General features: G+C 44.0%; 1 protein-coding gene across 1 annotated transcript; it reads left to right on the forward strand.

Moving 5' to 3' along the window:
- The first annotated feature begins 778 nt into the window (after positions 1 to 778).
- On the forward strand, positions 779 to 25813 carry Tnfsf8 (TNF superfamily member 8). The gene is made up of 4 exons (XM_038335068.1): positions 779 to 1121; positions 10361 to 10403; positions 21407 to 21478; positions 23824 to 25813. The coding sequence occupies exons 1-4, from the start codon at positions 912 to 914 to the stop codon at positions 24216 to 24218; spliced, it is 720 nt and encodes a 239-aa protein (XP_038190996.1). The 5' UTR covers positions 779 to 911; the 3' UTR covers positions 24219 to 25813.
- The last annotated feature ends 470 nt before the right edge of the window (positions 25814 to 26283 follow it).

Genomic DNA, 26283 nt, shown 5'->3' on the forward strand with positions numbered 1-26283 from the left:
TGAAGTCAGCCACTGAACCAATTTCCAAAGACTGTTGCTGAACCAGAATGCTGAATTCTAGTACCATCCATGCATGAATTCATCACAAATACATGGAGCACTATTTGCACCCCAGCACACCCCACAGACACCTCACTCATATGCACACACATTCCATACCATTCAACCTCCCCGTCCTGACACCTCACTAATTTCTTCCTTTTATATGAACTTGTGGCAAGCCAGCTCCATCGGCAAATTTAGCAGACCCCAAACACTGCAGGCATTTAGGAGTTTTAGTTCAAATGCTAATTGTTTCCAAATTCCTATTCTCTCACCGTTTTTTTGAAACTATCCTCAAATGTCCTACAGCCACAAGTTTGTCACCAGGTACGTGAGTGTCTACACTGCGGGCTCTTCTTTCCCAAGAAAGTGTGTTTCCAGTTTCCAGCAGGCTGTGACTGTCAGGGAGCCCTAACAGTCACTGCAGGATTGTAGTCTCCCTGGGACCCAGCAAACAGACTAATCTGGAAGCGTTTCGGGGCCACCAGCGTGTAGAATGCAGTGTGCAGGATACCCAGGGGAAGGCGTTCTGTGGCTGAGTCTAGAGGAAACAGAAGTGGTTGGTGCGCACAAATGCGGAACTGTCTTCCTCCTACCGCCCTCTGATACAGCCATCATCGCTCGCTACAATTTCTCTGCACTCAAATTAATCCCGGGCAATGAAAAATGAACCTCTCCCCCACCCTTGCATCCACCCTTCGCTTCACGCCCCCAGAGAAGAGTTCTTCTGTCCGGCAACTGGTGAAGGCTTTTTTCCAAATCACATGATCCAGGATGCAGGGGGAAAATCCTTCTTGGAACAGAGCTGAGGGCAGAATCGAATCAGATGAGGAGAGATAAGGTGTGATGTGGGGCAGACTATATAAAGCATGGAGCCAGGGCTGCAGCAAGCAGGCAGCTGTGGGGCCCTGTCCCCTGCCCCAGCCATGCAGATGCCACCCGACTCGGTGGCTAGCGCCTGGAGAAGCACAAGGTCCTGGAGAATGACCAGCCACAGCTACTTTTACCTCAGCACCATCGCGCTGGTGTGCCTCGTTGTGGCAATGGCGATCATACTGGTCCTGGTAGTCCAGAAGAAGGTGAGTAAGCTTGTCTTTGCTTCTCTTTCCTTATTTATAATCTGTACCCCCTAGAAGAGAGAATAGAGAAATTGGGAGCAAAAAATTAAAAAATGCAAATAAATAAAACTATGCATATATACAGACGTCGTAACAGAGAAAGGGGAGAAATAGGGATGAGCTCCCCGCACTAATTTGTACTTCTTTAGAGAAATGTAACTGGACTTGAGCTCAAAAATTTCCAGATGTGTTTGAGCCAAAAGAGCAGAGTGGAACCACTGGCCTTGAGAAAGGACGCTGGAAGCCCGGCTGAGGCAGAGCCTCGCAGTAGGCAGAGAGAAGTCACCTCTGAAAGGCGCTCAGGCTGCTTCTAGAGTTATGTCCTCAATCCATGCTCCCAGGACTTCCCAGGCCTCTCTGCTGCCAAGAGTTTGTTGTTACTGTTGGTTTTGTTTGTTGTTTGTTTTTAGTTGTTTGTGTTTTAGCTAAGTTTCAGAGACTGTGGTATAGAAAAAACAAAGGAAGAGAAGCCAAGGCTCCCTCCAGAGCTCTGGGTACTTTAATGTTAAAACCCACAAAAGAAATTGAAAGCTTCCTCACAAGTCACTAGCTTTGAAGAGCCTTGGGTGTTGAAAGAAACAGAGCAGAGGAACAGAAAATGGCAACGTTTTTTCAACCGTACCCTCTGAGATGCTCACACAACATGAAAGACGGCAATGATTTGGAAAATTTACTTTGTTTGAAATGGGGGAGGGCGTAAGACAAAAGAACTGAAGGCAAAAACCAAAATGTAGAAAACTAGAAACTCAGCCTCTAGAAAATACTGTACCATCCATATGCACAACTCACAGGCTTGGGTGAGAACCAGTCATGGGGATTTGGGGATGTATGAATGACACCCATGTAGACAACTCCCTGGCCAAGTGTGAATGTGTCTGATACTATTTCATAATTCTCACTCATCGTCATATTATAATCTTCTAGACTTTTTCCTGGCTTCTCCTTTTTTGTCTTGGATGAAAGACTCAGCAACTTTCTAGTTGTTGAGAGAGAACTCGGGCCTTAGTGTCACCAAGTACTGACATTTAAGGGAAGTGTTGAGGTTACTCTTCTGCGCGGGAGTGTTAGAATCGTGCTGTTGACATTTGATTTGGCTGTCAGGGCTCGTGAGGCTCATCACCTGCTAAGAATGACTCTCTAGACAAACCTGTGGGCACCTTCTGGACACACTTGCCACTGTCAGTGTGGTTTTGCCACAGAAATGTGCTGTTGTAAGCAGTGGTCAGATAAAACAGACACGGGTGCCTTGAGATGTTCTTCAGCTGAAGGATGCAGGTAGAACTGCTGGGTGTGAGGGAGAAACCAAGATGGGAAGCAGTGATGATGGTGGTGTGCAGAACCAAAGGGAACTCTTTCCCAGTCTGCTGTAGAAATGATTCCTCCTGTGAACGCTGGACAGGCTTTTCTCTGCCCTGCTTCTGCAATACAGAAAACGAAGCCCAGGCAGGGGACAGGGCTTGAAGTCAGCTACCCTGAGCAAGTGGTACGGGGGTGGGGGGACTGCTTAATTGCTTTTGATTGTTCCATGGGAATGCTTCTCCCTCTGCTTGCACTGACAGTGGCAGAAAAGTGGAAGGCCTTGGTTTCCATTTCTCTCTCGGAAGTTTATCCTCTAGGGCATCGATTTGACTTACCTCCGTGCCTGGCCATGGAAAGATGCACTTCACAGTCTGAGTCTATGTTCTGGTGTGCAGGGATTTCCCAAATGGCCAGTACTTCATCACAGGCTAGGGCTTTCCATCTTAACTCTTATGGCATAGAGAATCTAATGCTTTGTGTATATGATTTCTAGTACATTAACTGTGATGGGACCTAGGGAAATGTGAGGTCCCCAGGCCTGGGCTCTCAGGGATACATCCAGTAGGAAGAAGGATGGGGACTGTTAGAAACAGGTAGATTTGGCATCTGAAGATGCTCAGGGGGAAATCTGTCAAAGAAACCAAAGAGAGGGTCCAACGGGTTCAGACTCAGATCCTAGTATTAATCAGGGATGGGTGAGGCCACATAGCATTCTCTGTGTGCCAATGGGACTGGTTGAGGAACTGTGAAAATAGAATCACTTTGCTGACGTACATAGAACCACCTGAGAGCACCAGTGAAGGGTGTTTACCCAGCAGACTGAAGAAGAAATTGGTGTCTGGTCAGAGTTAGAAATAGGAATACTTTTCAAGGAATGAATGAAGTGAGCAGTCTGAGAAAGAAGATGGAGAAGGGTCAGTTAGCCAAGCATGAGACTTGGCTATAGGACCAAGTAGCTCCACATGAAAGCTCCAAAGGAGAGACAAAGGGGAAATAGAGGCATCAATCTTGGTGTTCATCGAGTATCTGCTTTGTACAGGGCACTGTTATAGACACCGAGTACACAGCTTTAGCGAAAATTTTTAGCAAAGTTCTGTCCTTGCACTGCTTATCCAGTTCTCTCGTGATGTCTATGATGCCTCCTGCAATATCCGTACTTATTTACCTTTAACAAAACATTTATTATGAAATACATTCACATTGCTTGGGAAAACTAACCAACAAGGGGAAAGAAATTAAATGTTTCTCACATCTTGTCCTCCTAACAGCAACCTGTATTTGCTGAGAAGGCTACCATGGGCAAATTCCTGTGCACTCGTACATAAATATGAGAACCTACAAATACCTAACACACACCTGTCATTCTATTCACTTGGTGGTGTATCTTAGAGATCCCCCATGTCTTTGTGCAGAAGCGCGCTTTGTGCCACTGTAGAGCCACATTTTACTCTGTTGTGCCGATGCTTCGTGATTTATCTGTGCCTCGTAGGGGGCTGTTACATTTCCCTCTAGGACTTTTTGCCCTTTGTGCATTTTTTCCAAACCGTCACGTGTAAATAAAGCCCTAGCAATGGGAATCAAATGTGTATTTTGTTACCTGAATAAATGTTATCTATCAGCCTCCACATAGGTGGTACTATCTTGAGTAAAGGAAAGTCTACCATAAAGGGCACATCCTTTTACATCACTATAGAAAGAAAGAAAAACTGAGTAATCCGGGTGTATGGATACTTTTCCCATAACCTTGGAAAAACTCCAGAGTCAAGATGAACTGTCAACACACAGAGTAGAGCAAAAGAGAAAATACAATAGAGCATCTCTTATCTCCCCCGGGAAAGAGGAATCCATGATGGCTCTGGCTTCCCAGTCACTTTACAGACAGGTGTTTACATTTGAATAAAGCTCTGGACCCTCATCCCCTTATTCACTTCTGTGCTTCCTAAACCAGGAGGCTGGGCTTCTCTAGGCCAAGGCAAACACACACACAGTCCAGAGTGGTATAGCAAGGTCTCGGGTTGTCTGATTTCCACATTTTGTATACCATCTCTAGAAAGAGAACGCAATTAAGCCGACCTTTCTCTTTTGAGAGAGAATGAGTGAGTCTGGGTCGAGAGTGAAGTCGAGCACTGACATGGTGTGGTGATATTTGGGAGAGCTGGGATAGAACTGGGGCTGTTTAGCAGTTTGTTATTCAATAGTAGATAGTGGAAGTGAGTTGAAGTGCCCTGGGACACTTTTTAAGTGACTCCCTGAATTTGGATTCATTCTATTTAAGAATTTGTTTAACTAATTGAGCTTTTCCTGATGCTGAGAATTTTCTAAGGACCAAGCCCTACTCAGGGTTTTGAAGGGAAGACTCACATGGACTCTCCCAGTTTGAGAAAATGAAGCCTATGAACTTGAGCTTCAGGCAAAATGTTCCGGACCAAGCGAAGAGTAGTGACATCCGCTTAGGATAGGGAGGGTTCTGTGCCGTAACTAGAATGTAAGCTGAACATGAGAAATTTAGAAATGGTCTTTTGAAAATGTCCAAAACTGGTATGATAAAGCCCATGTAAGCTTCCACCTAAACTGATCAAATATCCATCACATTCATGCTGCCCCTCTAAGCATCAGAAAGCAAGCTGTAGGCAGTGGGGCTTCACTCGCCTGTATTCCTGCTGTCCATCTTTATTCACTACAACACTGTTCCTAGAGCAGAGAAAGTTCATGCTAACTTGGCAATATTGCCTAATGACGTACAATCAAATACAGTCCATATTTCATCCCCATGTCTTCTGTGGCTGTTTTGTTTTATTGTTATTTGGAGAGTCTAGAATTCAACCTAGGCTCACACACTGTCTTACGTGTGATCACTACTTATGTTTAAATCTGAAACACTGTGATTTAATGGGTAGCCCTACCAGGTTGGGCATCACATACCTGTGGTCCTAGCTATTCTCAAAACTAAGGAAATAAGGTCACAAAGTTCAAGTAGTCTTCTTGGGCAATTTAATGAGACTCTGTCTCAAAATAAAATAAACAAGCAAATAAATAAATAAATTGTCGCTGAGAGCTTCTTAGAAATACAGACTTGGTTTGAGAAATGGCCTACTGGTTAAATCCCTTGCCACCAAGCACAAGGACCTAAATTTGCATGTCCAACATCTAGGTACACAATTGTAAACCCATTGTTCCTAGAACAAGAAAGGAGCTAGAAACAGCAGAATTAAAGTAGCTTCTAAACCAGTTAGTAGGTAGTAAACGCAGTAGTGACCAACAAAGAAATAAAAATGGCAAAAGCTAAAAACTGATACTCAAGGCTGTCCTTTAACCATCACAAGTACATCATTTCGTATACATATCACACTCAGACTCATGAATATTAACAGATACACACCCACACAATAATGCACACACAGAGAGGGATTGAGATATCCTAGCCCCATCCCAGAGCTACTGAGTCAAACTTTCATTTTAAGAATCTTCCCAGAACATTTTTAAAAACAAAAAAAAATGGCAAGCCCTGAGCTAACCATCATCACACCTACCCTAAAGTGTTGGTTTTGTGGCATTGACTATTCTGCAAGAGACAGGCCAATTATGTAGTAGAACAACATACATTCTGGGTCTGCCTGAGGTTTATCCATGCTTGGTCTTATTATACCATATCTAGGGGCATATGTCTGGTTATCTATGGCTATATGTTTAGTTCCATCATTAAGGGACAGCTAGCAACAATCTGATTTGTGAAACACTCTTTCTTGGGAATTACATTTCTTGTGAATATAATCTATGAGGTGGCATTCTGAAGACATGTCTTCCACTCAGCAGTCTGGCATTTTTTGATGATCCTTATCTGAATCCTTTACCATCCTGAGGATTGATGATGGAAGATTACTAGATGCTGTCATTCCTTCCACTCACTTGCTATGTTATATAAAGATGAGCTCTCCATTAGCAGGATGGAAGCAGGTGGAGGTGGGACCCAGCTAGCCATGCAAGGAGTGGAGGCATGCATGGCTCAGAGAGTTACTGCAGTATGAACAATGGCCGTCCTCCAGAGCAGACAAAGACAAAGCAGGAAGTGGAAATAGATAACAAAATACATTGATAGATGAAGCTAAGTACCAATTCTATCTTCAGAGGAGGAAGATTTCCTCATCTCAATCTGAGTCCAACTCCCTGAAGCCATCTTTCAAGATCACAAGTATTATACTTGGCTATTGTATCTTGAAGTCAGAGACTCTCACAGAGTGGGCCACGGCTCAGACATGCTGACATAGCCAGGAGACTAACTAGACCTATGTAACACCACAGAGCTTACCCCAGACGCTCACAGGGTGGGCCATGTCTCAGACATGCTGACATAGCCAGGAGACTAACTAGACCTATGTAACACCACAGAGCTTACCCTCTGCATCAGAATCCCTAGTTTCATGAATGTCTCACAAGATGGTAAGTCTTGGCAAGTAGGAAAAATGCTGATTAAGTCACTGTGGTAGCAGTTTCAGACCTGCCAAACCACAAGTTCCCAAGACAAACACTTTCCTTGGCAGTCTTCGATGACTGTCATTCAGTCTCCCCTTGGGTTTTGGGAAAACATGCTGCTGTTTTGTCTGCCTGAATCTAGAGAGGCAATGCTGTATGTCACTGGCCTTCACAGCCAGTATGACCAAGTTTCTCATCTCAGTGATCTTTTGTGATCCTTAAGTCACTTTTGTATGTCTTAGACAACTTCTAATTTTGGGTATATAATTAAAGACCAATACAATAAAGCCCAGAGAGGCTTTGACTCCCAGAGCAACCTACGTTAAATCTTTAATCATCTTAGTGTAAGGATAATAGAGATGCTCATGTGCTGTGAGCCAGAGACCCACCTTAGAAGATAGCAAAGCCAGAAAGACAGATGGTCTGCAATTCTCTCTACAACATCCACACGTTGGTAGCCTTTGGTAACTTTCAGTAACAAAGGATTTGGTTTGATAAGCAAATTTGGGAAGCAAGGAACTTGTACACATTTGTTCCATGAGCTTCCAGGGAATTATGACAAATTAAACACATTCAAAGGCCCAAGCAGTACCTCTCAAATAGCCACTGTTTTCAAACAATTGCTAACAATTTACATCTTGGTGTGATGCCTAGAGTAGGAATCACTGGCCCTCTAAAAACAGTAATGGAAGAAGAGAAGAAAGCAGTGCTAGGCTAATGATTAAGGTGGGGTCATTTCACCTGGGGATAAACTAAGCATCCATTCTTTCCTACTTGCAGAAAGAACTCTAGGACTGTTGCAATGCCCATCACATGTCCAGAGGCTAAAAGAAAAGAGGAAATATCTTCAAGGAAATGTATAAGGGGCTGGTAACCATGGTGACTGTTTTTCCTGAGCTACTCTATGGGGCTGAGACAACAGCCAGAGGGTATTCATTTGTTTGCATCTAGGTCAAGTCTGTGCCCTACCTTACCCAAAGCCAAGACATTAAGCAGGATAGCTCTCCTTTCCCCAGTCAAGGTCTTGAATTCCTAAGCAAGGTTTATTAAAACAGTTTCCAGACTGCACTCAGCATAGTGCCCGGGGTCTAAACAATCTCTGACAAAATCTAACAATAATTGTCATGTCTGATGGAGTGAGAAGTCATCATACCCTCAGGCTTTGCTTCTCCATCCTCCAATACAAGGACTGCTTGCAAAATAGGGAGAAAAGAACAATGAACCACTCTGTCCTTGGCCAGAAGGAAGCTCACTGGAGAAGTTTAGCCCAGCATTGGCCTTTGACTAGAGTATCTTGGCATCCTTCCTTACAAAATCAACTTGAGGTTCTGAAAGATGTCTGGGCTTGTCTCTCACTTTAACTCTGGAATCCCATCGACTATAGGTAGCTAGAGGAAGCTGTAAAGACCTCGTGTTCTTCAACATAGGAACAGTCACACTTCTGTCCTGAATTCCCTGAACCCTGGGTAAAGGATTAAGCTACAGGAACCCTTGCCAATGTTTTTGGCATTTCCCTGCCTAAAGAGAAAGAAGGAACTCTCAGTTAACAGGCAAAAGCAAGGCCTTACCTTCCATGACTGCACCCCCATCACATACAATTGATCCTCTTCCCAGATGATACACTGCTTATACCCTTGATGTTCAAAGCTGATGCTTTTCTGGAGGCCAGGAGTGTCAGCATCACCTGTGAACTTGTGAGAATCATGGCAAGCCAAGCTCTAACCAAACTTGCTGAATGAGAATTTATAGATCAATCCTCAGAACCAAAGCTTTAAGCACTCTGGTCCTTTCTTAGCTCTGCCACAACTCACAGTGATGATTCCATATTTTCCAGTAGTTCTTCAATGGCTGTGTTTATAAACTAGGTTCACAGCATATCTATATGACACAGTGCACACCACAGGTCACCCAAAGCTGAGCGAATGATTCACTGGCGTCTCTGCCCCTGCGGTGGCTCTGCTGGTGTCTTTTCTCCCACCAGTCACTCTAGCTACCTAGTTGGATACAGGGCACTTGGTGCATTCAGTCACGTCAGGCTTCATCTAAATGGAGATTCCTTTTTTCGTGTGTTTGAACTTCATGTCAATCGAAACTCATGCTTGGTATTGAGTCAGCTGCCTGATAAGTTTTGAAGTGCTGCCTGTTGTCTGACAGAGACGACATAAAGGGGAATTTTGTGATGTCAGGTTTTCCTAAGAAGCATATGGGTGATCGTGCAATCACAGATGCCAAACAGTATTACCCTCGTTCAGAACTCTCAGGGGGAAAAACACAATCAGAAAACAAGAAGAGGGGAAGAGATCTTCAAAGTCAATTTCCCATCCCTTCCCCTGAAAAACTGAGGCCCAAATTTATAGACTGTCTCCAGATCAGTGTGAAACCAGAACTTGTATTCCCAAGGCCGCCGAGGCTGAGCGCCACCTTTTGGACTAGAGAAAAGACCTACTTCTCAGATAACAGTGTCCACAGAAGGAGAATAATGGGGTCCCTGGGGACATAAATTAAAATGATACCTCCAGATGGTCATCAGCCCTTGCCCAACAAGTCCCATGGGGTCAGTGGCCACCTTCCAGCTTGGTAGATATGGGGATGCTATTTTTCCCACATGAATACTCATCCTTTCTGTTCTGCATTGTTGTCTCGGCGAAGTGCACTAGCGGTGACTATGACCTAGCTGTCCAAAGCAAATGTGACATTCCATTCCTTTATGAAAGATCTCTTTCATGCCCTCCTAGACTAACATGGTAAGTGAGGGCCACAGGAAAGCTAGTCTCTGAGGAATCTGTTGGAAACCAGTGCCCCTCCATCTCTGTGGGCCACCTTCTCAGAACACTGTAGCTACCTTTCTCTTTAAGCCTCTCTGACCCCCAGCATAGTTTCCTCCTTAGCAGACAATGTTCCCACCAACTTCTTACCCATTTACATAAAGTTTATGTAGACATTTATGATTACTACAGAAAGAATCATATGCAATACAATGTGAATGAATATACTTCTGTTCGTGCTACATATTTATAAATAGTTGTTCATTATAGCTGGACATAAACTTGCAATAAATCCATGAGGTCAGAGAACCAGTTTATTTACCATATCATCACTATCTTTGGAATATAAACACTAATTAATACAGAATTTCCCAAAACCATCTAAGTAGAAAGATATTTTCCATGTATATTCACAGCACTTAGAGATGAACTAAATATGGAAAGAAAAAAGTACATATATTTATTGACTTTATTTGATCTCATGTTGACTTAAGGGGAAAACCAGTCACATGTGAGGAGAGTAAGAGAGCTCTCGACTGGGAGGTGAAAGCTTCACTTTTGGGCCCGAGTTCCGTGAACTTGCTGTGTACCCCTGGTCGAGCCATCTTTTCCTGTTTCTTGTTTGTGAGATATGGATGTTGACCCTGCTCCTCTCTTTCCTTCCAGGAATCCACTCCCAGAACAACTGAGAAGGTTCCCCTGAAAGGAGGTAAGAGCTCAGATTTAGGATGAATCATTCAGATGCCATCACAAGAGGCAGTGCCTGCTTATCTACAAGAAATGCCATGACTGTCCGCAATAGGAGTAGGGCGGATGAGCTGGGGGTGAGCTGATGCTTCTGACTTCTCTGGGTAACCCCTGATCACTGTGCCTCGCCATACAACCTAACAAAACTCACCATTGGTGCAGCCAGGCTGTGGACTCTGGCGGGGACACAAGGCAACCATGTATTTACAGCTAGAAACACAAAATTGAAAAAAATTAATATAACTGTATGTCCCACAAGGAAATCTATTACACTTCCCTTAAACAGAAATTACTGTGCTTATCTCTCTGTGGTTCTAGAGGAGCCAATCAGAGCAAGCTCATAATTGCTTGGCATAACAAGCAGCATATAGTCATGGCCAAATAACTGGCAATAGCCAAAATGCCTTATGAGCTGAAGACCTGTGAAAACAGACTCATTCCCTCTACATTACCAGCCACAGAAGCTATTGATTAGCATATTGTCCCTACTAGTCCCTAAGGGCATATAGGCAGAGTTCAGATAATACTGAATATTAAACTCAAGATCATCTATCTAATGTCATATCTCAGAGAAAGACAAATCAGACTTAGAGAAAAACATAGTGTCTTGCTCAATATCATAAGGGCTACACAAAAATGTCTATGTCTCTCAGTTTTTCTACATTCAAAACATCAGTCCCCACCTAAATTCCACCCACAATTTTCAAAGCCTGGGTAGCAAGCACAGATAATTAACCACAGAACTAAGAGAGGAAAGGAAAGCAGACAGGATAGGTATGTAGGCCCTCACCATACCTATCTATACACCAGGGTAGAGATCCTGGGCATCCTCGAGACCAGAGCACATAGAGAAACAGATTCCGGTCTTACACCAAGAGCATTGCACTTGTAGTTTCTTTTCTTCAGGGCATTCTACTGGATACTTAGAAAGTGTGGGCAAGGAGCCCTGGATGGGCAAGCATTCTGAATATTTTCAGACAAATAACCTTAGCTTGATGAACAATATCTCAATATTGGCCAAAGTCACTTAGTCCCTAGAGTGTGATCTTGTTTCCCATGCCTGAGCAAGGTAAAGTGTAGAGACCACAGACATTGTCTCTAGAGATCCAGACTGTAAATATTCCAGGCTCTGCACATCTCCTCATCTTGACTGAAATCAATCCTGCAGTTTGCCATGATTAGGACGGACAGGCAATTGTGCAGACCTGACTGCATTCCCTCTAGAACTCATTAACAGAATGAGCAGTGGTTGGATTTGACCCAGGGACTAGAATAGCAGAAGTATGTGATATATATATATATATATATATATATATATATATATATATATATATATATATATTTGTGGTACAGGAAGTATATACAGTTAGACATTCTGCTAACTGTTACATATGTTCCCATGAACTTTTCAAGGAATGATCAGCACTGATTAAAGATAATCCCCCCCCAGTCTATGCTTCCATTGTCCTCTGCCATCTCCACTTAGATATTTCTCAGCAAGACTGGAAGTTTCCATTTGATGAGGGGCAGAGGCCACCTCCCTTGGAAATAGTGCCAATGACAAAGATAGCCTTGATTAGGCATCAGGACCTCAGCCACAGTGAAGACATGTTGGTTTTTGTTTGTGGACACTCCAATCATAGGTTGCCACGTACAAAAATCTACTCCAATTAGCAGGTTATAGTTAGTACCAGATCACATGGAATAGGAAATAGATAACAAAGCTTTCCTCTTGCCAGCTAGTCAGTTACACTTAAGGTGAAAACATTCTTGGAACTTACACCCTCCTGTGTTTTGGCAAAAATGCCCCTCCCTTCAAGGTAGGAAATTAATATAGATAGATACCAGTTGTTTGCTCTGTCACTGATTTTGCTCTAATGATAATAAGAAGCAAAATAAAATCTGTTTTCTCTATGTTGCTCCCCAGATTTTTATTTGAGGGAGAAATTTATTTAGTTCATGAGATCGGAAATTTGGGGGACCATGGGTTTGACCATTTACACGTCCCTTCCTTCCCTAGCTCATGATTCAGAGCATCAGAGCAAAAACTAAAAATGACAAAAACTAGCATCTGGTTCAGTGTTTCTCCAAGCAGGTTATGTCCATCAAGGCTGATGATATCCTACCTTTTCCCTACTTCCTTTGGGTAGGTCAAAGTACCAGCACCAAGAGCTAGAAATACAGGCATGGGGTTATGCCAGAGACCAGAGTGTGACAACTGTGAGAATTCAAGGTTCCCTCTGAGGAGCAAGCACCCTGCTCTGTGATGCCCCTAACACCCACTTTTAATGCACACCTGCACTTGCCTTAGCTCTGCAAACTGTGGCCAGGGTAGCAAGGTGAGGGAGAAAGAATAATATCTGAGGTCAAAACCTGGTTCCCCACACCACACCTCTCCAAATATCACTACTAAATATTCTAAAGGATTTGAAATTGGGCCTGGGAAGAGTGCTCACTGCACAGACTTGTAAGTAAAGTGCCTACTATAGCATGTGAAAGCTACATCAGATCCTGTCGTCTGCAGAAAAACCAGGAGCCACTGTGGATACTTATAACCCTGGCACTGAGAAGGTAGAGATAGGAAGATCTTTGGGGCCAAATCGGAAGGCTCAAGGTTCAGTGATAGACCTTGTCTTAAAAAATAAGATAGGAAGCAATTGAGAAAGATATCCAGTGTTGACCTCTAACCTCTACACACATATACATACAGGAATACACACACACACACACGCACACACACACACACACACACACACACACATACTTACACACACAAAAGAAGTAGCAGAGTTCTTTGATACTTCCTGCAACGAGAACCCTCTTGTCCTTTATACAAAGACAGAAGGAAACAGCCTGACACTTGTCTGAAGAAAATCTGAAGCCACAGCCTCTTTCATCACCAAGCTGGGCTTCAGCATACACAAGAAGCAAACTGCCTTCTTTGTAAAGGAAAGAGGAGGAGGAGAAAAGGGGGACACTGTTAAGAAATACCCCAGGCAGGGAAGACCTACCTTCCACAGTTTCTGGAAGGGAATCCCTGGGGTGTTGTGAGCTTTGTCCCAAGGACAGAGCCACAAGGAGGGGGAGCCCTCAGTCATAACAGCTGTTGTAAATCTTCCACCTCCAGGAAACCAGCCGTGACCGGAGCCTGGGATGCAGGCTCTGCAAACATACCGAAATACCCTGGCACAGGATATCCTTAGCAACAGGGAAACCACAGAAAACCACACCCGTGTTGGTAATGAGTCCTACCGCAAACTTGCCATTCCTGGCCAGGATAGGCCCCAGGCAACTGCCAACCTTCACTCACCCCACTTGTGGGGCATTCTGAAGGCTCAGATGGATTCATGGCCAAACAGAAGCGCTGGGAGGCAAGCCTTTCCCGCGTTCTTCTCACTGGGCTTACAGAGGCAGCAGACAGAGGCAACCTGCCTCCTGCAGGGAGCCTACCATGAACATGAAGTGGAACCAAAATTATATATTCATTTTCCTCTTCATTGAATCCGTCTTGTCCACCTTGCTCTCCCATGTTCCATGAAATGACCCTACCTTCTCCACCTACTAAGGCTCCTGCATCTCTGTATCACTTCATAGTCAAATGTTCTGCTTCCACGGAATTAAGAATCTTTTATGTTCCTTGTGCACTGGGCTCATTGGTCCAAATCTCAGATCGCAGCCCCCTTTACCTGAATTTCCCAGGAGTCCCAACAGAGCCTTGCTTCTTTGTATGGCAATGTCTGCAGAAAGATTTGATACATGCAGAAAAACTAGCATGGCAACAAGGGACAGCACAAGGTCTCCTGGTGGGTGACACTGTAGAAACCTCTGAGACTCTGCCCTGTATGGCAGAAGCTATTCCAGCCACTAGGAACTTCTCAAAAGCTAGCATACTCTATCATTAAGTTCTGGAACACAGGGGGCCACTGCGGCTTCTGGGTAGATTTGAGGTCATGTGACCTGGGTTGATTCCATCCCTGTTGATAAAAAAAAAAAAAAAAAGATATCTGTTCTCTGCAAAAGTTATGTGGTTCATGGGACCCAGAGGTCTTGAAGGCCAAAGGAAACTCAGACATTAAATGCAGGTTCTGGGGATCCCTACTGCTCACTATCCAGTCTGGCTTGAATTATGCCTCCAGCTGAAAATTGACCCCAAAGACAAAGACCTAGATTAGAACATGGCATTCTTATAGTCCTGGCTTGGAACGTGAAGCAACTGTTTCCTCCCACTTGTGTTTCCCACTTCTGAGGGTTTATCTCATGGCTAAACCATACGGCTGAAGCCTGGGACATGTGGATTTTGCTTCCAATATAAAATTTGCGAATAGAATAGCTATTCTAGAATTTTTTGACCATTTCATTATGTCAGTTTTTTTACATGTTTTGGCAAACTGCCTCCCCAGCTTCTGCGACTCAAAGGGAAACATGTGTGTCCAAAGGGACTACATGGGAAGGGCCCTGTAAGAAAGCCATCCCTGAGTGAGAAAACTGAGCACCCAAGCTGACCAGGCTCTCCCCAGGACACCACTGACCCAGGCAGTCTATGGCCACGTGCCATATGGAAGCAGCACTAAGGACAGAGATGACAGAGTGGCAGCCTTCCTTTCTCTCACAGTCCCTTCCCCTCAAGAAAGTAAGAGAGCTGGCCCAGCTCCACTCTGAGGGATCGAGCTGTATTCAGAAGGCCTGAGTCTCCAGTTTGTTACTTTGGGTTTCCATTTCGCCTTCTTTCCCTTTTGCAGGACACTTTCCCACAGCGCGTGGGGCAGGTGGGGGCAGTGGTAAGTTGCCTTTCAGCCAGTTACTGCACTGGCCACAAGGACACTATCTGTCCTCCATTCAGTCCGAACACTCCCTAAAATCCACTCTGACAGCCACTTTCTTACTCGAGGCAGAGCTAACAGGAACCTGCAGAAAATACCCAGGAAGTGAGCCCTCCAGACTGCAGTGCAATGGAGTTCTGGAGAGGCTCTCAGAGGCTCTAAAGTCACCCTTCCTAATCCTACACCCAAAAAGAATGAGGAGGAAGGGAATACAGGCAGGACATAGAAGAGGAGAGAAAAGGAAGAAGGTGGAAAGGCTGAAATTTGATGCTGGGATTGGCAGATACAACTTGCAAATCTCTAACCCAGAGGCTATGTCACCTTGTGCTATTATCCTAAAGAAAGCAAAGGAGAGGGAAGGAGGAGGAAGAAGGGCAGATAGTCCTAGACTTCAAACTGGTTGCTTTTTATACTCCTGAATCCCGGCCAGCCAGGTTGCCCAGGCCCCAGGCCAGAGAAGAGAAACCAACTACTTGGTATTGTTTGTGTGGTATATCAGTGTGAGATAGATAACGGGGCAGTGGAGTACCATTCAATCCTCTGGCCAGCTGTTGAGGTGTATATTATTTTCACCTTGGAGAAGAAAGAACAGTTCAAAGTGGCCTACATGCTTGTGCTAAGCCATACAGCTAGCATGTAGCCAGGATGGGATTTAGACCCGTGTCTGAGCCAAAGTCTAACTTTCTCAGAGTATTTCTGTGCTTCCTCATTGCAAATAAGCTGAGCACTGTAAGGGCTCTTTAGAATGTTAGAAGAACTTGAAGGTGTCCCTTAAACACCAGGCCCCAGCAATGCCAGTTCAACCTGCCTTCACTATACATAAACTCCAGATAAGTACTCGACTCAATTATATTTACCGTACATACCACAACAGTTTGGGATTTAAAGGCTTCCAGCTCCCAAAAACCTTTACAGGATTTGTGCGAATTCCAACTTGATTTCAACCTTTTTTTAACCATTGTTTTTTCCGTGTTCAACAATAAGCGTGCTATTTATCTGGGGTTTCCCAAATGCTGTCCTGAATTCAGAGCCATCATCCATGTGTCCTTTACAAATGGCTTCTTACTTGCTCTTTATGTCTGTGTCATAAATGCTCTTGGCCTGGTGGCATTAAGGAAATGGTTAGATTTAAGGCCTGTGAAATGACCCACCCCTTTACTCCCACTTCAACTTGACCCCACCAGTTTAAGGGTTGGCTTTGGTCCAAAATGCTCCTGAGAGTGGAGATTCCTCTAGATGTCGCTGTTGGGACTTTCCCGAGTGCTCTCCAAGGGAGCTGAAACTAAAATACAGGACTCTCTGTTTCTTCAAAGATTAAAATATTTCCAAGAAGTCTTTATACTTCCCTAAAAGTATCAAAAAGCCTTGAACGATTGTTTTCAGAATCTAGAAAGTCTAATCTGACAGGCAATTCCATGGGTTTCATTTTAATGCCGTCTCATTAGCCAGTCCTCTCTACCGTGCAGTGCCGCGAAGTTGTGCCAAGGTAACAAGAGACAAGAAGAGAGGGACCTCATATTTGCATGCCTCTGAAAGCCATGTGCTGGGCCGGTTGTCATTTGTAATCTTGATGTGTGTCGCATCAGCCCCAGTTAGTAGTCCTAACTTTGCTGGTACCGAAGCTGAAATCCGGGAGAGGGAGAGATGGATCCAAAGCTTTCACTAGAATCACAGTCTCTGAGAAGCTCCGTCTGCCCGGTCCCGACGGGAGAGGCTCTGCAGGGCATAAGCGGACTATCATTTAGATCACATATCATCCGACTAGAAAGCCCAGTTACCCTGACCTTTGACTCGACCCAGTTCTGAACACAGACTTGAAGTTCTCTTCTGCCATTCTCCCACACTGCAGGATCTGGAAGGCTCCAGGGCTGCTTTCCCAGCCCCTCCCTGTGTCTGAGACTTCAGCTGCACTATGTGAAATGGCTACAGACTTTAACAGCCCCTGATCCACAGGAGGACAGAGCCCAGCAGTAGGAGTGAGGACAGCAAGTGTTCTGAGCCCAGCGCTGGTGATCTTTCACCTGCTGTGAGGTTCTCAAACTCCACATCTCTGGGCTCAATCTTCCCACTCATAAAACCCATCATCTCCATTCGCTTGAACCTTTGGACACAACGTTATAAAATCTCCAGGACGGGGTCTAGTTTTAAGTTTGCCACACTCCTTACCATCCAGTGCACGGTCCATTCAACAACCTTCATCAATCTCCATCCCTACCCCCTTCTCTCCCCTCCTCTCTGGGAAAGGAGACATTGGGGTATCATTGACATACCTTTCTCTCCAGTTTTCCAAAGCAAAAGATTAGTCCATCATCCTTCAGAAGTCAGAGCTTCTCAACGAAACACAAAGCACCAACCCCATCTATCTGAAAGCTTTGATTCCCAAGACATTAATGGAGTCCCCAATGATCTAAAGACAGATTGGCCAGCCAAAGAATCTGGAATTTTAGACTCATGTCCTGCCTCTGTCACTAACTCACTCTATGACCTAGGACTAGCCTGTAATGGGGCAACATTGGCAGCATGGAAAGGATATGCTTGCCAAGTTTGGACAGGGGCTCTTGAAGGCAGCTTCTGTTTCAAAAACCATACCAAATTCTTACAAAAGAAGAATGTTCATAACTTAGATTGCCACTGAGGTGAATTTTTTCTCTTCTGTCCCCTGGGGCTCTGAAAATCTGAACATGTGCAGACATGGTCTCCTACCTGGGGTTAGAGCAGCAGGCACATAAAAGTAAAAAATTGGAGCCAGAACTGACTTCCTGGCCCCAGTTCCCAGCCCCCCGCCACCCTACATTGGTACCAGCACTGCAGAGATACATCAGGTCAGTCTGTTAGAATTATCTAGAGAGGCATTTCCAGATCTCAGTCTACAGTGCTCTCTCTAGATGGGAACATAAAATCGAAAAGAGAAACTCCCAGAATCCCAACACCCAACCCATCAATTTAGCCTCCATGTCCAGATAGTTCTCATATTCTGTTTCTCAAACTAAGCCCCTTTAGACTAATATTCACTGGGAGAAGCAGAGAACAGAGATTCACAGTCTCAGCACTCAGTCCTCAACGCTCTGGGGCCCCTGCAGGGTTCCGGTTACATGGAGTCTCCCCTAGAAGTTTTCATATCCACAATAGAATGTCTTATCATTGAGTCACAGGCTGATGAGATTTGAGCTACATGGCTGGTACCCCACAAAACACTGTATAGGTCATAACAAGAGTCCTGTGATCCTGACCAACCAAATATTCAAGTTTGCATCTCTCTGACTTGGGTTATAACTTAGGGTGTACTTGGTGTATGTCTGTCCACCACTGTGTGGGAAAGCACATCAGAGGGGTGTTAGTCACTGGCTGAGGGCTTTTTAATCCTTCAGAAAGCACTGAGATCTTTGGCGTTTGGGCCTCACCAAGCATCTGTTACTCTTCTTCTCTGACAATATGTCCAGGTGTGAAAGAACAGACATGTTGCCTCTGGGGTCTTCCTAAGCTCAACAGTGTTACTCTCTTGATAACCAGCCCCCTCCTCGAACCAGCTCCAGCAACACCATTCTTAGAAGGAGAAGCCCATGTTTCTCCTTTAGCAAGAATTGATTCTTTAAGAAAAGCTCAAATATGCCTGCCATTTGACTTCAGGAAATGCAAAATAAGATTGATTTTTTCCATCGTTGGGTTTCTCAGAATTACAGCTGAGGTTACCCCACTATACACGTGAAGACCAAAGGGGGGAAAAACAGAAGAAAAAACCCTGCATGTGTGAAAGGCAAGCCTGGGCTTGTACTTCTGCCACCATCCATTTGTAGATGTTCAGCTCTTGCAAATGTTACCACAAGCCACCTGATGCAAAGGGGCCTTTGGACAAGAGAGATAGAGCCTGTATTTTATGTGACATCCTGACTCTGGTTAAGGGCATGATTTCTACTTTCCCAACTAACTGTGGGAACCTGTGAAAGTGGGATCAGTGTTCTTCCTGTGAGGGTGGGGGGACGAGTCAAGCATCCCTGCTCACCACACTGATGTTCCAAGTACTGACTGAGTTGGTACCTACCAAAGGAGGTAAGAAATGACACCAGCAGCAAATGCTTATGAAGCATCTTCTTGGCTAAGCAGCAGGAGAGACTAAACAGGAGTCTCTACCAGGGTGTGTTTCAAAGGACTTGACAGAGGAAGGGATTCCAAGGGCAGGAACAGGAGGTCTTCAGGCAAAAGCATATCTATGTGGTTGTTTGGGGGGACCAGCAAGCCTCCAAACTCAAATGGGTGGGAGAAAATGTGTTTGGACATTAGAGTCTCATTGGCTGAGTTTTAATCTCCACCATCTCCACCCTACTAGTAACTAGCTGTGTGGCTGAGAATAAGCAAAACTAACCTTTAAAGCCTAGAGTTTCTTATATCCATGATGGAAACAACTCTAAACTCTAAACTGTCTCTCACAGGACAGTTGTGAAAATGAAATGAAATCATGACTGTAATGTGTTCAGCAAAGTACCACAAAAAATAGTCAACATTAGCTATGATGCTGGTAGTGATGGTGACCTTGTTTACTATTAAGACACAGAGTTAAAGGGGGTGAGGGATGGTACAGGCTGCAACTAGAGATACAGGGAGGAGTCAGAGCCCAAGAAGTCATGAATACCACTCATGGGGGCTGTAGGTAACAGAAATCAGAGAGTGGTTACCAGCAAAGAGAACCAGATTTGCATCTCTCTGTTTTCTTCTGGTTGATGTTCTACAACCTCCAAGACGACAGTGGACAACAGGAGTCTACTGTAGTCACAGTCCATTCAAATATCACACTTTGGGATCGGGATTCTGATTATACACACCCCATGTTTGTGTGAAGAGCAGCAGCAGGCCTCACAAGAACACTGCTTAGATGATGAGCCCGGGATAGGACCTAGAGAATGAATGCTGGCCATCAGCCCTTGAGGAGCTACATGCTCTAGTGGGTCAGGAGCGGATGGGGAAGATGCTGCCCCCACTTCTGCTGGGGCTTCCTCTGGTAGTGAACTTGCTCAGACAGCAGAGGGAACTCTTCACTCAACTTTGAACCACTCTCAGGTTCCAGGGATTTTTCTCAAATCTGGGCAGAAAAAGCAAGAGGATGGCTGGGGTGCTCATACTGTTCAGAGACGAATAAGAAAGCACAGCAGGGCACAGGCCCTAAGGCATGAGCTTATGCCTGTGAGTCTCTAATGGCTGGACTGAGTGGTTATTTTTGGTGACATTGTCAAAAAGACATCAGCCATCAGTTTACAGACAGGGGAGCCAGGACCCAAAGAAGAGAAGAGATTTGTTAAAAGTAAATTGAATTTATGAGTCATTACAGAAAATGTATAACTTGCTTCTTATCATGCAAAATAGCTCATTATAATAAGAAAGAGCTATCATCCTTAGTTAAGATATTAAACATACTTATATTTCTTAGATGCTGTAATGACACAAATACTGTGCTTCCCACTACCAAAGAAGCCTCAGATGGGAGGCTTCCTGTAAGATGCCATTAATGCTCTTTCCTCTTAAAATTGAGTGGGATGTTTTTATCTTTGTTGTCCAGCAGGGTGGCCTAAAGAAAGATTTCTATCTTCTAAAATGAGACATATGTAGGGAATCCTAACATTTCCACCTGTTTACTTAGACTTAAGTATGTCCTTGAGTGTCTTCATAAAAGTTGATCCTGGCTTAGTCTGAGAACCAGATTAGCTGATGCAGGTAAAAGCTGCGAGTCTAGTGTCCACACAGCAGGCTGGATAGCAATAGCTCCATCAGTGTTGCTGTCGGGAAGACCAGTGTTTGGGCTGAAGGACATAAGATTCCCAGCCTCCCTCCACCTATTAGAGGTACTCAATAACACCTTTCATGAGGACTGTCAGAAATGGTGTCCAGCACACTATGGCAACTCGGATCACATTTGTTTAACCTCAACAATCTTCTATAACAACCCAAGTAGCAGTAATAAATAAAAAATAAACTCCAGAAATGTGAAAACCTTAAGCCTTTTAGCAGAAAAATGAAAATCAAAGTTTGGAGATGTTTTACTTTAATCCCAGAAACAGGGTAGTAAATGGCGGTCTCCGAGGGTCACAGCAAAGGATCTGTTTGTCTGCAGTCCCCAGAGAAGCACAAGATGATTCACACCTGATCTTGTTTGTAGGAAACTGCTCGGAAGACCTCTTATGTACCCTGAAAAGAACTCCCTTCAAGAAGTCATGGGCCTACCTTCGAGGTCAGTAACCAAAGACAGAAAAATCTAACCTTGTAAAGGCCATGCCGTGTGCCAATTTCTACCCCAGAATACCCAGTTAGAGTCCTCTAGCTAAACCTGACCCGCGCATGTGCTCTTAACTACATCATACTTTTCATAAATTGGATTTGAATGTCTTAGAGGAAAAAGATGAGAGTATTTTTCTCCAAAGCTACAAGATTCTTCTTTCCTTAGCTCCATTTGCTGAAAACAACAAAAAAATTTAGTTGTAGATTTAGAAATGGCACAATTCAGAGGCACAATTAAAATAAATAAATAACCGTGAGCTTGGAGGAAGCTGTGTTAGGGGTTGTATAGGGGGTGAATATGGCCACAGACAGGTGGACAGACCTTCAAAAGCTCCCTCAGCAGGTAGGAACCACTGCATCACCCGTTGTGCTTCCTACCTGGCCTTTGAGGACACTTTTGTCCCTCACCTCCATCACCTCTCCCTTCTCCAAATGCCCCACTGCTGTGCACCTGTCTTCTCGTTTGGGCCGAGGCTTTTCCCCAGTATAAAGAAAGAACAACCTCCATCTCTACCTTTTCCAAGTTCTTCTCAGGGGAACCACAAAATTGTCTGGCCCTCAGACTGACAGCTTAATGAACTCCTTAGAACAGGGCCTGTTTGCATTTTGCGGTGTCCTTCAGGTGAGAGTCCCTTGTAAATGAACAAATAAGAGGCACTTAGAGCATGAAAGAATGAACTTTGGAAGAGATGGCCAAGATTCTCTGAACTGCTGTTTTGTAGTTAGATTGGTTCATGTCTTTCAGCTGAATCGCAGCAAGGTTAAAGAAAAAGCACTGAATCAACTTAAACTAGCACACCAGCTTCCCAGGTCTGGAAGCACCTTTACCAGTCAGTGCTAATTTTCATTCGTTAGGTTTAAGAGAATTGGCTTTCACACAAACATTTTAGCTTAGAGGCTCTTTTGATTCTCTGTCTTTCTAACAGTCTTAGGTGGCAGGCCTCTCACTTTGCACGTGAGAGGCCCGTGCAAGGATGCTTGACTGCCCTTTAAGGAAAGGATACATTCAAAATTTCAGACCAAGTTAAAAGGTGTATCTTATTTTTTTATTAGTATATGTCAATTGTCTGTGATAATGGGTTTCATTGTTGACAGTTTCATACATAAAACGTACTTTGATTTTATCTTATACACAAAAATTAACAGATTCTCCTGGGACACTCAATACTGAAACTGAACAATATTGAGTGTCACCACTCTGACATCATCTTCAATGCCTATCAAACCAGTAGTCAACACTAAATGCTCATTCATGACAAATGACACAATAGCATAGACCTTACTGCAAACTACAGTCCAGGTAGGCAAGGTCTAAAAGAGAAAGGAGCCAGGGAAGTGACTTTGGGGTAAAGTGATTGACTTGTAAGCATGAGAATCTGGGCTGGAGTACTGGAACCTTCTTTTTAAAAGCATGTTTACAATGCCAGGACTCTTAAGGCAAGGACAAGGGTTCCCTGGGGTACACTGGCTGGCCAGCCTAATCTATATGGCAAGATTCTGGCCAATGAAAGTCTCTGTGTCAAAAATACAAGTCAATGGGATAGAGAGATAGCTCAGCAGTTAAGAGCACTTGCTGCTCTAGAGAACCCAAGTTCGGTTCCCAGCACTCATATCAGGTGTCTCAAAATTGCCTGTTTTGAGTTCCATCTCCAGAGTATCTTATGCACACCTCTGGCCTCCAAAAGCACACACACACACACACACACACACACACACACACACTGCATATAATCATATACATATACATACACACAAATACAAATAAATCTTTAGGGGAAAAAACAGAAATAAGATACATAGTGTGTTAAGACTGATACCCAAAGTTGTCCTCTAGGCTAAATATACACTTGTACATGTGTGTACCTACACCTAAACACATTCATGGATCTAATACAAACACATATATATGTATACACATAGACACTGAAAAAAATAAAAAGAAAATATCAACAGTCATATGTGATAGAAAATAATTAAAACCATCTTTAGGTGCTGCCTTCCTTTAGGAAACCCTCCTGCTAGGTCTTTCCTTTTCCTGCACAGTGTTGTATGTGGTCCAGCCTCCAGCTTTGAGCATTAAACAACAACAAAAAAAGACAGGTGGTGTTCTTTCTGTGCCTTCCTAAATAGAACAATGAGCTATGAAAGGATATTCAGAAAGAGTATTTCAGAAGATGTTAAATGTGTGGTACAGTGGGCAGTGTTCTAGACAACAGGGTTGCTGAGAGGGAACCTTGAAGAAAAGCTTTCCAACCTGTACCTAATGTGTGAGCAATAATTCTGCTTCTACCATTCCAGTGTCAAAACAGCTCAACAGTACCAAACTGTCATGGAACCAAGACGGCCACATTCATGGAGTGGGATACCAGGATGGGAGCCTGGTAGTCCAGTTCCCGGGCTGGTACTTCATTATTTGTCAACTGCAATTCTTCGTGCAATGTTCCAATCATTCTGTGGACCTGACATTGCAGCTTCTCATCAATACGAAGGTCAAGAAGCAGGCACTGGTAACAGTGTGCAAGTCTGGAATTCAAACCAAGAACATCTACCAAAATCTCTCTCAGTTCTTGCTGTATTACTTACAGGTCAACTCCACCATATCAGTCGTGGTGGATAACTTCCAGTATGTGGATACAAACACTTTTCCTCTTGAAAACGTGCTGTCCATCTTCTTATATAGTAGTTCAGACTGAATAGTCGCTCTTGGCCTTTAGGTAGAAAAACGCTGTCTGCCAAACAGCACTTCATCTGTCCAAATGTGGGCAACAAGAGAGTGTTAGTGCAACTGAAACTAAGTGTATGAATTAGTGTACTCTCCTTCTGTCTTTGGAAACACACAGCCTTGAAACATGAAATCTCTTTCAGATGGAGAGCAAGGAAGGGATATAGTGTGTGGACAGACACTCACGTGGGCTCTAGAAACAGCCGGGTAGCCCCAGTCTAACCACTAATTCATTGTTTGATCTTGAACCTTTTTCCTCCCCCTGAAACTCAGGGTCTGAATCTGAAAGGCTAGGAGGTGGATTTGTGTCTCCCCAGTGTTTCCTTCATCTCAGAAGATGAAACTTGTGAGCTGAGATTCCAGATAGAGTTCTGGAAGGTCCCAAACAGAGACAGGCCCCACATGTCACCATGAAACTGATACTGCCAGGAACATCTGTCTGCTCATCATCTCAGCAGGTCCCAGGGACTTCCATGCTGCCTTGTAGAATGATTGATACTCTATGAGCTTGGAACACCAAGGTGATGCTGTGTCTTGCCTAGGGAGGACCTGCTGACATCTCCTGGGATGTGCATGTAGTATTCCCTGCTTCAAACACTTCTTAGTCCATTCTTCGTGTGGCTTTTAAGTCCCCAAGAAAGTTGCTGACAGACAATGAGAATTGTGAAAAAGAGGAGTCCTTCAGGACAACAAACATCAAGAGCCTCTCCTGACCTGAAATGCCACTCAGCTCCCCAATCTGGTCAGACTTAATATTTCTGCACCATTGTGGGGGACAGACTTTGACAAATGATTTGAACTGATGTGGGAGCCCCTAGGAGGTACACTTTAGCAAAGAAAGCAAGTCCTGCCTGTCCTGTATGAAACGATAGAGAAATACGAATTTCTCTGAAATAAAAAGAGGAGAAAGTTTTTAACAGAAAGCCTAGGAAAGAGTTAAAATTATAAGAAGAAAACTCAGCTGTTTGATGTGTGAGTGGAATACAAGAAAATAGAGCAGAAAGGAAGGCTGCCTACAATTCTTCTCCTTGCTCCCCTCTACAGGTTGGAAAAGGAATTGCATTGTACAGGTCAAAAAGAATCAAGTTTTGTGGACACAGTGCTGGAGAATAAGGGGACCTGCAGTGTCTGTGCTGGACTCAAATGTGGGGCAATAAGTCAACTTGAAAGAACCTTGTAGAAAAGGCACATGTAACGTACGTGAGAACTAAACAAATGTTCTACCCTCTCAGATTCTGAGTCAAGAAAGATTCCATTTTTGTTTTTCATAGACTATCCTCTGGGCAGAGGTACTTGACCTTTGCACTATGGTTTGATCTGTTTCTAATTGTAGTCTCTATAAAGGTTCAGAATGGAGGGCACTTCAGTTAAAAGAAAAAGTGAAATGTAGCAAAATGAAAATAAATAATAGATAATAATTATTGATAATTCAACCAGAATGGAAATAGGGAGTGCACAATCCAGGGATTATGATACTTTTGAGGGGACTGCCTGGCATACCTGCAATAATTATAATTTTCATTGACATGACCTGCTAGACACAACTGAAGAGAAAGATAATTTTGCCTTACACTTTAGGAGAGGACACAGTCCCCTCAGCTGGAAGACATGGCAGCAGGAGTGTGGGGAGCTGGTCACAATGGATCCACAGTCAGGAAGTAGAGAGAAATGGATGCCAGTACCCGTCTCACGTCCTCCTTTTCTCGATTTATTCAGTCAGGGATTCTGCAGGGCACCACTGCCCACATTCAGGATGGGTCTCCAATCCCTAGTTGAATCTCTCTAGAGACCTTCCCACAGAAACAACCAGATGTATGTCTCCTAAGAGACTTCAAACCCTGTCAACTTGACAATTATTGGCATCAAGCATAAGTAAGTGAGCATGCTTTTCTTTCTTTCTTTTTCTTTTTTCATTGTTTTGTTTTGTTTTGCTTTGGCTTGGTTTGTTTTTTTTTTCCCTTGTGTTTTGACACAAGGTTTCTTGTAACTTTGGAGCCTATCATGGAACTAGCTCTTGTAGACCAGGCTGGCCTCAA

This window comes from Arvicola amphibius, chromosome 6 (assembly GCF_903992535.2).
Source record: "Arvicola amphibius chromosome 6, mArvAmp1.2, whole genome shotgun sequence".
In the NCBI taxonomy this organism is placed as follows: domain Eukaryota; kingdom Metazoa; phylum Chordata; class Mammalia; order Rodentia; family Cricetidae; genus Arvicola; species Arvicola amphibius.

Coding starts and splice junctions, on each gene's coding strand:
- Tnfsf8 (XM_038335068.1), top strand. CDS start 912: ATGGAGCCAGGGCTGCAGCAAGCAGGCAGCTGTGGGGCCCTGTCCCCT. Junction 1,122..10,360: donor TCCTGGTAGTCCAGAAGAAG/GTGAGTAAGCTT, acceptor CTTTCCTTCCAG/GAATCCACTCCCAGAACAAC. Junction 10,404..21,406: donor GAAGGTTCCCCTGAAAGGAG/GTAAGAGCTCAG, acceptor TCTTGTTTGTAG/GAAACTGCTCGGAAGACCTC.